This window comes from Microtus ochrogaster, chromosome 4, assembly GCF_000317375.1.
Source record: "Microtus ochrogaster isolate Prairie Vole_2 chromosome 4, MicOch1.0, whole genome shotgun sequence".
In the NCBI taxonomy this organism is placed as follows: Eukaryota; Metazoa; Chordata; class Mammalia; order Rodentia; family Cricetidae; genus Microtus; species Microtus ochrogaster.
In genome coordinates, this window is record NC_022011.1 from 27,745,814 (window position 1) to 27,758,461 (window position 12,648).

The 12,648-nt window shown below is 48.6% G+C and overlaps 1 protein-coding gene across 1 annotated transcript in view; it reads left to right on the plus strand.

Moving 5' to 3' along the window:
- The first annotated feature begins 683 nt into the window (after positions 1 to 683).
- The window catches only part of Klhl36 (kelch like family member 36), a 13,141-nt gene continuing 1,176 nt past the window's right edge, over positions 684 to 12,648 (plus strand). Inside the window, exons 1-4 of the mRNA XM_005345758.2 lie at positions 684 to 869; positions 2,759 to 2,835; positions 4,995 to 6,065; positions 10,106 to 10,263. Coding sequence (XP_005345815.1) covers positions 2,776 to 2,835; positions 4,995 to 6,065; positions 10,106 to 10,263 — 1,289 coding nt within the window. The 5' untranslated portion in view covers positions 684 to 869; positions 2,759 to 2,775. The remainder of the gene's footprint in view (positions 870 to 2,758; positions 2,836 to 4,994; positions 6,066 to 10,105; positions 10,264 to 12,648) is intronic.

Genomic DNA, 12,648 nt, shown 5'->3' on the forward strand with positions numbered 1-12,648 from the left:
GCATGCCTTTAATCCCAGCACTCGGGAGGCAGAGGCAAGCGGATCTCTGTGAGTTCAAGACCAGCCTGGTCTACAGAGCTAGTTCCAGGACAGGCTCCAAAGCCACAGAGAAACCCTGTCTCGAAAAACCAAAAAAAATAAATAAGTTGAGGGCAGTGGTGCTTGAGGTCCTGGGGAAGGAAGGAAGGAAGGAAGGAAGGAGGGAGGGAGGGAGGGAGGGAGGGAGGGAAGAAAGAGAAAAAGAAAAAAAACCGTAACAGTAATAGATTGGGATAAACAGTAAGGAGAAGCAGAAAGCAGGACACAGGGTGCAGGGATGCTTTCAGGGATGCTGCCCCTGAGAGAAGGTAAGGAGGGCACAGCCATCCCGGAACCCCTGACACGCCCTGAGGTCTGTACCACGGAGCCACCTCGTGTCCTGGAGCCCGGGACGTGGGGGCCAGAAAGTTTCTGCGGAGCATGCCTGGCCTGCCTAGGAGACAGCTGGGGTGCGGCTAAGGGAGATCAATAGTAAGAAACCCTGGGTACCTCTTCCAGACACCTTCCCGCCCCTAAAACTGAGGTCCGCCCTCCTGCCTGTTAGTCTCCAACAGACCCGCCACTCAGACGACGCTCCGCCTTCCACCCTGCAGACCCCGCCTCTCGTCCCGCCTTCAGGCCCCGCCCCTCAGCCGCCATTGACAGTGCAGGCTTGCACTTCCTAGCGGAGGGATGGTTGCGTTTCGGGCGGGCACCGTAGCCCCGCAGGGTGCGCTGCTCTGGTAGCTTCTTGCAAGTGGGCGCGATTCGGGTTCGTGGGTGCACAGGTGCGACCCACGCCTCCCTCAGCGCCTCAGCGCCTCAGCGCCTGCCGGGCGGGACCCGGGACGGTGAGTGTAGCCTGTGCTGCGTGCTGGATCCCGGGGACCCCGGGCGGGGGCTCTGCACCTTCACCTCATCTACTTGCACGTAGCCCTGGACGCATCTAGCTGCTACAGACACGTCCCTGAGACTAAGGCGAGCCCTGCACTGGAGCGCGCTGTCTCTCTCTGGATCCCTTGGCCTAGAAAAGTACGCTCTCAGACTGTGAGGAACCAAGAGACCTGGCTGGTCGCCCTAAGTAGTAGATGGGCAGAGAAGGTGTCTGTGTTTTCCTCTCTGTGACCTTGGGCGGGCCCCTCAGCCACCTGTCCAGCCAGGGTGTGATTTTCTCACTGTGGGAACAATGCTACTCAGTCTCTGTCTGCCAAGGTGAACCGAGGGAGCCAGGGGTATGTAGTGAGTAGGTGCTTTTTTGATGACTGGTCTGCTTTCCTTCTCTCTGGGCCTCCAGCAACCCGGAGACAGTCAGAGTCCCTGCATGGGGACAGCTTCGACACAAAGTTACTAGTTTGCTCTGAAAGATTCCCTCCTCTCTTCTTTCCTAGGGAGAGTCGCACAGAATGGAATGTCCCCTGATTTCTTCCTCCGTGGGAACACTGGAGCCCCCTCTCTCTCCCTGTTTATCTCCTAATCGCGCTGACTTCTTAGCACATTGTTCTGCTTTAGCAAAGACTCTTTCTTCAATAGATAACAAAATGATTCTTCTTATGGACTCAGCAGAACCGGGGGAAATTTCTCCGAACCCCAATCCCGGTCTATGTGTTATGCCCAAGTTGGTTTCGTAAGGAAATGAGGTGGAGACAGTGAGACTGGCTAAGACAGATTCGTCTTTACGGGCTGTTAATTAGACCAGCGAGAGTCTGCACCTTTCCAGTCTTCCCAAAGGATGGATGGAGGTTCGGTTCTCTGTGGGCGCCGTTGTAGGGAAGTTGCAGGTGTTGACTTTAGGTTCTTTGCAGTGGTCCCGTGTCAGTGTGTCTCCCTTCCTCCCCATCATTGTCCCCTACCCCTCAATGTATCGGGGCAGGGAGTCCCATAGACTCCAAGCACGAACAGAATCTTTCTGACCACAGCTAGAGAAGCAAGTTGAGCAGAATTTCTCTGAGTCAAATTAAGCTTAACCCAACAGATTTATTCCTTCCTGGGTGTCCCCTCCTAGTCTTCAAAGTCCCCCAAAGCCTGGCTCCAAGATGGCTCAGTGGACAAAGGTATTTGCCACCAAGACTGACAACTCGAGTTCAATCCCTGGGTCCCATATGATGGAAAAAAGAGCTTAACTCTCCCAGGCTTTCACAAAATAAATTAAATTAAAGTTAAGGGGGAAAAAACATGAGCATAAAACACAGACTAAATGCTGTGAGATGCCACACTTTAGACATACAGGGTCATGAATTAAGGGTTAGTAAAGGAAGTTGTCTCCTTGCACTGAGCCAATGCCATAAAATGGGCTCAGAGTTCCAGGAACTCCGATATCCATACAGATATCCAAAGTCCTGAAAAGAGCAACTGACCTAGCTTCCACCCCACAGTTCCCAAATAAAACAACTTTAAAAAAACAAACAAACAAAAAAACAGCTGATTCCCCCACATACACACACAGACTTTGCACTGTGTGCTGTCCTGTGTACCAGGTCATGAGATACCCTTCAAGTTAATAGGAGACTCTTGTGGTTGAGGGCTTTCTGTTTTCGTTCCTTCAATTCTATTTGCCATCTCAGATCTCACACTAAGCAGTTACAGCAGCCTGACTTTTTACACACAGTGTCTCGTTCTCTCTCTCTCTCCTTCACGGGATGGTTTCTTCATTTGCTAACAGTGGTGTCTGTCTGCAGGCCCCACAGCTAACAGCCAGCCTGGAGTTAATGGCGCATGCTCAGAAATGCTATTCTCATTGTAGGTCCGGAATCACTCACAATGGAGGCAAGCAAGCAGATGCGAGTGTCTCGGCCATACAAGATCAGCGAATCTTCAAAGGTAACGTGGGCAGTGCCTCTCCACCCGTGGTATCGATTCCTATTGCCTCCGTCTTATGTCTCCTTAACTGTATCCACCTGCGGGTTTGCAGAGGCGCTCCTGGGTATAGCTCCTTCCATTTTCCATATCACCATGATGGGTGGGACAAAAGAACCAAGGGACTTCTGCCTTCATGTGGGCCTTACCAACGATGCAAGTCTCATGGAGAGTCCAGCCTCTGACCTTAAAATAGGACCCGTCTTCCTGATGTTAGGACACCGGGGATCACTTCTCTGTTTGTGTCCAACTCCCTGGGACCCCAAGAATGAACAAGTATGGACTCCCTGGGTTCTGGCCACCAGCCCACATCAAGCTGGTTTCATTAGATTCAGACTCAGCGAGTCGGGAAAGAATCCAGGGAGAATGACCATGCCCAGTGGGCAGGGTGCACATTTGTAATCTCAGCACTTGAAGGCTGAGACAAGAAGACAGCCAAGAGGGCTGGAGAGATGGCTCAGAGGTTAAGAGCATTGCCTGCTCTTCCGAAGGTCCTGAGTTCAATTCCCAGAAACCACGTGATGGCTCACAACCATCTATAATGGGGTCTGGTGCCCTCTTCTGGCCTGCAGACAAAATATTGTATACATAATAAATAAATAAATAAATAAATAAATAAATAAATAAATAAATAAATAAATAACAACCAAGAGTTTAAGGCCAGCCCGCCTATATAATAAGTACGGGTGAGTAAAGGCTGGCCGGCCAGTCAGAGTTACTTAGCAAAATCCTCTCCCAAAAACCAGCCTGTGTGTATGTGTGGAGGGGAGGGATGTCACACACCTTTAACTCCAGGAGAAACTGGTGGATCTCTGAGTCTACAGGGTGAGTTCTAGGACAGCCAGGGCTACAGAGAGCTCTGTCTTAGAACAAAACAAACAAACAAACAAACAAACAAAAAAACAACAATAAAAACAAACAGGACAAACAGGCTCAGCAGGTAAAGGAATTTGCCAACTAAGCCTGGCAGCCTAAGTTCAAACCCCGGGATTCACTTGGTGAAAGGAGAGAGCCAATTCATGCAAGTTATCCTTTGAGATATGTAAACAGTGGCACATATCACTATTCTCCCTCCCCCCCAAAAAACCTAAGTAAATAAATGTGATAACAGTAACATTTTAAAAAGAAAAGAAAAAGGCCAGGAAGTGGGCCGGTGGCTAGCTAACCTGAGACCACGCAGCTGGCAGGATGCAGAGTTGAAGTTCTAACTTCAGTCCATCCAACTTAAGCGGTGGGGTGGGGTGCAGGAGCACTCCCCTGATGGGAAAATGTTTACAAAGTATCTATCAAGACCTAGTAGAAGAAAATAAATAAATAAATAAATAAATAAATAAAGAAAGAAAGAAAGAAAGAAAGAAAGAAAGAAAGAAGACAGAAGAGAGGAAGCTCTTAGACTCCTAATGATAAAGGAGAAAGAGAAAGCACGCGAGCAGTTTTTTTTTTGTTGTTGTTTCTGGTTTTTGTTTGTTTGTTTGTTTTTGTCTTTGCTTTTTCGTGACAAGGTTTTTCTGTGTAGTCTTGGCTGTCCTAAACTATCATTCTGCAGACCAGGCTGGCCTGGAACTCACAGAGATCTGCCAAGCAGACAGTTTCTAGGAATTATATTTAGCGAGCTGCCTAGACGTAAAAGCACTTGCTGCTCGAGTCTGACAGACAACCTGAGCTCCCTGCCTTGAATGTCTGAACTGGAAGGAGAGCTGGCCTCTCACCTCCACATTCACACTGTGCTGTGTGCCTGTGTGCTAATAAATATTTTATTCTCTTGTTTCATTTTATTTGAGGCAGTGTTTCTTTATGTAGACCTGATTGGTCTGGAACATTCTAGGTAGACCAAGACTGGCCTTGACCTCACAGAGGCCCAACTGCCTCTGCCTCTGAGTACTAAGATTATAGGCATGTACCAGCACACCCAGCCAAATTTATAAAACATTGCAGGAGGGAGGACAAGAAGGGAGGAGAAGCATGCTCTCAGATGCCCCTGTGATGCTCCGGGTTTACTTCCGTGGCTCTTATTCCATCTTATAGCAATTGTCATTACCTCTGGGCTGACTGTGGTCCCTGCAGGCCGTGGACAGCAGGCCTGTGCTTTCTCTCCTGATGCACAGGCTTCTCTTCTCGCGCAGGTGTACCACTGGGCTGACCACTCCACCACAGTGCTGCAGCGGCTGAATGAGCAGCGGCTGCATGGCCTCTTCTGTGACGTGGTCCTCGTGGTGGAAGAACAGCAAGTGCCCGCCCACCGCAACCTTCTGGCTGTCTGTAGCGACTACTTCAACTCCATGTTCACGCTGGGCATGCGTGAGGCTTTCCAGAAGGAGGTGGAACTGGTCGGCGCCTCCTACGTGGGGCTCAAGGCCGTGGTGGACTTCCTCTACAGCAGTGAGCTGGAGCTGGACGGCAACAACATTGACTACATCCTGGAAACAGCGCACTTGCTGCAGATCTGGAAGGTGGTGGACTTCTGCTGTGAGTACCTGGAGCAGGAGGTGAGTGAGGACAATTACCTCTACCTCCAGGAGCTGGCCTCCATCTACAGCCTCAAGCGGCTGGATGCCTTCATCGACAGCTTTGTCCTGAGCCACTTCAGCACCCTGTCTTTCACGCCTGACTTCCTGCAGAACGTCTCTGTGCAGAAGCTGTGTGTCTACCTGAGCAGTGGCCACGTACAGCACACCTGGGAGTATGACCTGCTGCAGGCAGCTCTGCAGTGGCTCACCCAGCAGCCAGAGCGCGAGGCGCACACCTGCCGGGTGCTCGAAAACATCCGCTTCCCCCTCTTCCCTGAGGACATCCTGCTCCAGCGTGTGAAGCTGGCCATGGGCTCGCTGTTGCCCAGTGTGGCTGATGGCGAGGGCTTTGTGGAGGAGGCCCTGAACTACCACAGCAACCTGGTGGCACAGCCTGTCCTGCAGACAAAGCGAACGGAGCTGCGTTCTGAGGAGTGCTTGCTCTTTGTGGGTGGCGAGGTCTCCGAGCGGTGTCTGGAGCTGAGTGATGACACCTGCTTCCTAGACACCAAGAACAAACAGTGGGTGAAGGAGACATCCCTGCCTGCCCGCCGGAGCCACCACTGTGTTGCCGTGCTGGGGGGCTTCATCTTCATTGCTGGTGGCAGCTTCTCGAGAGACAACGGAGGGGATGCAGCCTCCAACCTTCTTTATAGGTATGACCCCCGCCGTAAACAGTGGATCAAGGTGAGATTAAAGCAAATTAATTCATTTCTCTTGAGGCCTCCCTCTTTGCAGCTCCCTAACCTCACCATGGCTTCCTGTTCGGACGCCTTGATGACTGCCCTGCTTCCGAGAGAACTGGGATGATACAGTGATAGTCTGCATCCTTGCTGCCTTCCTCATGCCTACACCAGGGTAGGGGTCAGGGGAGCCATGCAACCACCATCTGAAGGGCTGGCTACTGCCCAAAGCGGTATTCTTCACTGGGACTTTCTACCCTGATGGGGCTATTCTGTGTCGCTCCTGTTTCCAGCACAGTGGCCACTGGCCCTCTGTGCCCATTGAGGGCTTCAAATGTGGCCAGTGCACTTTTTCAGTCTTATTGAATTACAACTAACAGCTATTAAGTATCAATGGCTGCTCCAGACTCCATGATGGGCCTCAGCCAAGCAAAGGTCCCCGTGCCTCAGAGCCTCTGCTCGGCTTCTGTAGGAGAAGGCCGCTTGTTCTTCCCAGCTGCCTGGCTAGCTTAGACCCAAAATAATCACACAGAAACTGTATTAATTAAATCACTGCTTGGCCCATTAACTCTAGCTTCTTATTGGCTAACTCTTATATATGAATTTAACCCATTTCTATTAATCTGTGTGTCACCACGAGGTCGTGGCCTACCAGCAAAGTTTCAGCACGTCTGTCTCCGGCGGCTCCATGGCTTCTCCCTCACTCCACCCTTCTTTCTCCCAGCATACAGCTCTTTCTTTCCCATTTACCTAAGTTCTGCCCTGCTGTAAGTCCAAAGCAGTTTCTTTATTCATTAATGGTATTCAAGCATACAGAGGGAAATCCCACATCAGGCTTCTCTTGTGGAGATATTTAAGAAGTAATGTTCAGAAAGCCACAAAGCTCCATGCAACTTAGGGTCATTGTGGAGCCCAGACATCAGCCCCATTAGCACACCCTAGCTGAGTGACTTAGTTCTGTTGCCAGGAAGAGACACTGTGACCAAGGCAACTCTTTAAAAAGGGGGGGTGGGGTGTTGGAGAAATGGCTCGGTTGGTTAAGAATATTTGTTTCTCTTGCAAAGGACCAGAGTTCAGTTCCCAGCACTCACGCAGTTGCTCACAAACATCTGTGATCCAGTTCCAGGGGATCTGAGGTCTTCTAACCTCCATGAGCAAACAGGATACACATACATACATGCAGGCAAAACACCCATACAAGTAATATAAAATAAGTACATTTTTAAAGAAAGCATTTAATTGGGAGCTTGCTTCCAGCTTCAGAGGGTTAGTCCATTATCATCATGGCCAAAAGCAGATAGGCCTGGTACTAGAGCAATAGCTGAGAGCTTTACATGTTGATCCACAGGCAGCGGATAGAGAGACTGGGCTTGGCATGGGCTTTTAAAACCCCAAAGCTCACGTCCAGTGAAACACTTCTTCTACAAGGCCGCACCTCCTAATCTTTCCCTAACAGTTTACCGACTGGGGATTTTGCATGCGAGTTTATGAGCCCACGGGGGCTGTTCTTGTTCAAACCACCATACTGAGCTACTGAACGTTCAGGAGTTTCAAGATGCCACCTTGTCTTTCCCAAGTTTCACCTTCTACCTCTATATGCTTGTGGCCTTGTAGGGCTAAGAGGGTGGTACCTGAGTTGATGGGCATGTGTATGGATGAAGTGAAGTGTCCCCTTCTGCAGTCACCTCTCTAGACTGCAACCAACTGAAATGTCTTTATGCTCAACCTCTGTATGACTAATTGCCTCAGGGTTTGCTAAATTTAATGTCTCCCAGGCACGGGAGCTCACTCCTGTAATCCTAGAATTTGGGAGGCTGAAGCAGGAGAATTGCCACAAGTCTGAAGCCAATTTGGGCTATGTAGTGATTCCAGGTGAGCTTGGGCAATAGTTTGGGGACCTTGTTGCAAAAACAACCAAAATAGATTCCAGATGGCTTTTCAGTTCTAATATCAAAACTCTAGCCTGACCAGGTTGGAGGGGGGGGCATGCCTTTAATCACAGCACTCAAGAGGTAGAGGCAGGAGGACCTCCGTGAATCTGAGTCCTGCCTGGTCTACAGATTGGGTTCCAGGGCAGCCAAAGCTACACAGGGAAACTCTGTCTTGAAAAACCAAAAAAAATTAAAAGAGTAAAAATTTAAAAAACCTCTAGCCTGGGCCAGCAAGGTGACTTAGGACTCTGACCTCTACATACGTGGCATAGCATGCATGCCACACACTACACCCAGATATACACAATTGTAGCACAAGTTCTAGCTGATATTAATAATAAAACCCAGAGTCAGATATTAGGGGTGAAAGCTGAAAGATCAGAGAAACAGTATGGCCAGACTCTTTTTACCTCTATCAGTGCTCAGACTGAAGGGGCGATCCTGTCCTCAGACTATCTCCTCAGACTTCTTCCTCTGACTGCATCTGTCTTCACCAAACCTCAGAATGCCCTGAGCTCCTGTCTCCTCCTGCCGTATATTCTTCTTTCCACCCAGTCATGTCACTCCTGTCTCCATCTCCCTAGTGCTGGGACTAAAGGTGTGTGATCCCAAGCGCTGGGATCACCTTTGTGTGAGCTTTATTGCTTATTTATTTATTTATTTTTGGTTTTTTTGAGACAGGGTTTCTTTGTGTAACAGCCTTGGCTGTCCTGGAACTCACTTTGTAGTCCAGGCTGGCCTTGAACTCACAGAGATCCTCTGCCTCCTGAGTGCTGGGATTAAAGGCACTGCCTGGCTTCATTATAAAACTTCATTAGAGTTACCACAAATACCCACACAACAGAGTCTATACTAGGCTGTTTTGAGATTTCCTCTACCAACTGAATTAATCCAAAACTCTTACTTTAGCCTCAGGCAAACTCTTCAGACAAGGGTAAAAAGCAGTCACTTTCTTCCCCCAGAATATCACAAGAATGATCTCTAAGCAACATACTAAAATTCTTTTCCTCTGAAACCTCTTGAGTGAGTACCCCATAGTTCATCAAATCATACGCAGCACCACTGGCTTCCATGCTCCTACTAGTATGGCCCATTAAACAGCAGTTAAAACATTCTACTGCTTTTTAAATCCACAGTCCCAAGTCCTTATTACTCTAAACTAAAACATAGTCAAGCCTATAACAGCAATACCGTAGTCCTTGGTACCAACTTCTGTCTTATTTAGGGTTTCTATTGCTGTGAAGAGACACCATGACCATAGCAATTCTTAAAAAGAAAACATTTAATTGGGGTGGCTTGAATATAGTTTCAGAGGTTCAGTTCATTATCTCATGACGGGGAGCCTGGTGGCACAGAGGCAGATGTGGTGCTGGGGTAGCAGCTGAGAGTCCTACATCTTGCAGGCAACAAGAAAGAGACTGTGATACTGAGCAAAAGACCTCAAAGACCACCTCCACAGAGGCACACTTCTTCCTACAAGGCTATACCTGCTCCAACAAAGCCACACCTCCCTTTTCTTTCAAACCACCATAGTCACTTTCTGTTCTGTTAACATGGATGGTGACAATAGATCAGTATTGATTTTAAAAAAATCTCAACCAAATTGTGCTTCAGTGGTAAGAAATTGCCCAGTCTGCTGAAATCCCTGATGGGGAAGAATGGAAAACTGGTTTTTGTTTAAACTTTTAAGTCTTATATAGATTTATTTATTTTATTTTATATGCATTAGTGTTATGCTTGCATGTATGTCTGAGCACCATATGCATGCCTGGTGTCTGAGGAGATCAGAAGAACATAGGAGACTGAATTGTTTTTAATTTTAGAAAGTCAATTAATTTCTTGCATAATGCCAGTCCATGAGGTTGACCATGTGGCCAAACCAATTTCAGGAGGTGTGGCCCATGCACCTCTTGAGGATTTGAGGTCTGATGGAAGCACAGGGTTCTCAGAATCCCTACTAGTATCGCCCCATTTTCCTCAAGTCCAGGCCCTTCTCCCCAGCTCATCTGGCCACTGTCTGGCCCGCCTGGGCCATTGGCTCTGTGGACTCAGTGGAGGAACATGGTGCCAGGGCTTGGGAAAGGAAGCGTCAGGTGTCTCGTCCTCACCACAGGTGGCCTCCATGAACCAGCGCCGTGTGGACTTCTACCTGGCCTCCATTGAAGACATGCTGGTAGCTGTTGGTGGCCGGAACGAGAACGGAGCACTGTCTTCTGTAGAGACCTACAGCCCCAAGACCAACTCCTGGACTTACGTGGCTGGCTTACCAAGGTGATGAGGGCTTGAGACCACTGCTGGAAGATGATATTGTCACAGGAGAAAGTTTAGTCTTTGCCTTCTGTTTTCATAATGTCCTGTTGCAGCTCAAGACAAGCATTTCCAGTTTTCAAATTGGCTGGGCCCTGGGCTTCAGAGAGTGAGTGTTGTGTTGGGATGGTCAGTCCCTTCCTAGAAGGCCTGGCTGGGTGTAGGCAGGAGGTCAGAGGGGCATGGGCCTTATCCTACCTGTGTTTTATTTGCTTGCCTGCAGAATGGGTACTACAGGGCAGCCTGGGAAGTTACACACCATCTCTCTGACATTCTCCTTTTTTTTTTTTTAAAGATTTTATTTATTGGGGGCTGGAGAGATGACTCAGAGGTTAAGGGCATTGCCTGCTCTTCCAAAGGTCCTGAGTTCAATTCCCAGCAACCACATGGTGGCTCACAACCATCTGTAATGGGGCCCGGTGCCCTCTTCTGGTCTGCTAGCATACACACAAACAGAATATTGTATTCATATTCAAAAAATCTTTATTTATTTATTTATTTATTATATATATATAGTGTTCTGCCTGCATGTATGCTTGAGGGCCAGAAGAGGGTGCCAGATCTCATTACAGATGGTTGTGAGCACATGTGGTTGCTGGGAATTGAACTCAGGACCTCTGGAAGAGCAGCCAGTGCTCTTAATCACTGAGCCATCTCTCCAGCCCTCTCTGACATTCTCATGTGGCCTCCAGCAAGCAGGGAGTACCCCAGAGATAGTGGTGTACCCCACCACTGAACCTGCACACATCTGTCTACCACACCTAGGCTATACCTAAACCCAGACTCTGAACCTTCCTGGCTGTAAGATGCACTATCTTGGGGATGTGGTGTCCCAGAGTTAGCAGGGCGTGTGTAGTTAGAATGAAGCTGTGTTTAAAGTCACAATTAAGCCTGGCCTGGGGGTTTATTCCTATAATCCCAGCACCCAGGAAACTGAGGCAGGGGATTGAATTTGAGGCCATGCTAGGCTACATAGTGAGACTTTGTCTCAAATAAATAAATACGGGGGCAATTCCTGGATGTTATTGGTGAGCAGGTAACACTCTGTATCACTATGACTAGGCCCTGGGCATCCATAGCAACCTGGTGAGTGGAGAGGTAGCCAGAGAGTGACAGTGATCAGGTGGGCAGTGTTGTCAGTGATTGCCTGTTGATGGGTTCTCTGAGTAAACACTGTTTATTAGGCGAAATTAAGCTAGTGGTCATGCTGAGAGTAGGTGCCACCACCACCACTGTCTTGGGGCAATGGTGTGGGGGTGTGATTATTTTTAAGGAGACACCTTGTGCTCCTAGACGGTGTGAACACAATCCGTGATGTCATCATCATCAATGTGTGCACAGCCCACACTGATGAGTTTCCCATCCAGCCTTCCTCAGTCATTGCCCTGTTGGCATAGCAAGCCTGTACAAGCCCCACGTGAACCCGGAGCTAGGCCCGACCCATCTCTTCTGCCTGCCCTGGGCTCTCCCTGTGAACGCCATCCTAGCCCTTTCCAGCCCTGATTGCCGACCAAACCACAACACGAGGTTTCATTTCTTTGGTCCTGGGCTTTTTTTTTTTTTTTTGGAAGAGGGGTTGTGGGTTTTTCTCTTTTTACATTCACAGTGTGTGTGTGTGTGTGTGTGTGTGTGTGTGTGTGTGTGTGTGCACAAACAGGTCCTACAGCATATACAGGGTGGTCAGAAGACAACTTACGGGAGTTGACCTCTTCCATCATGTAGGTTCTAGGGATCAAACTAAGGGTGTCAGGCTTGGCAGCAAGCACCTATATCCATCTTTTTTTTATTTAATTATAATTTTCTTTATTCTTGAGAATTTCATACATGTATGTCATGGAATATATATGCCCTTGTCCTCCCCATGTTTCCCCTAACATGTTCCCCTTCCAACTTGGTGTTATGTCCATCTTTTTGACAGTCCTCTCTAACATTGTTTTGAGCCTGTATTTATAGGTCTCACTTTGTTGCCCTGGCTGGCCCAGAACTCACAGAGACCTCCCTGCCAAGTGCTAAGACTAAAGGCATGCATCACAGGCCCAGTTAAACATCCTTTTTTGTCTCCCCCCCCCACTTTGATAGCGTTTAGAGGAGTCAGGTTTATAGGAAACTGCACACAAAGTGGAGTGCTCCCATGCATCCTCCCTGCAGCAGGGGACTCTTGTTCACCTGCCTTCAGTACCCCTTGTCCACTGACAGCTAAGAACCACGAGCTATCTGTGGTTTACCGGCTCTGTGTTTTCTTTCTTTCTTTTTTTTTTTTTTTTTTTTTTTTTTCGAGACAGGGTTTCTCTATGGTTTTGGAGTCTGTCCTGGAACTATCTCATGTAGACCAGGCTTGTCTCGAACTCA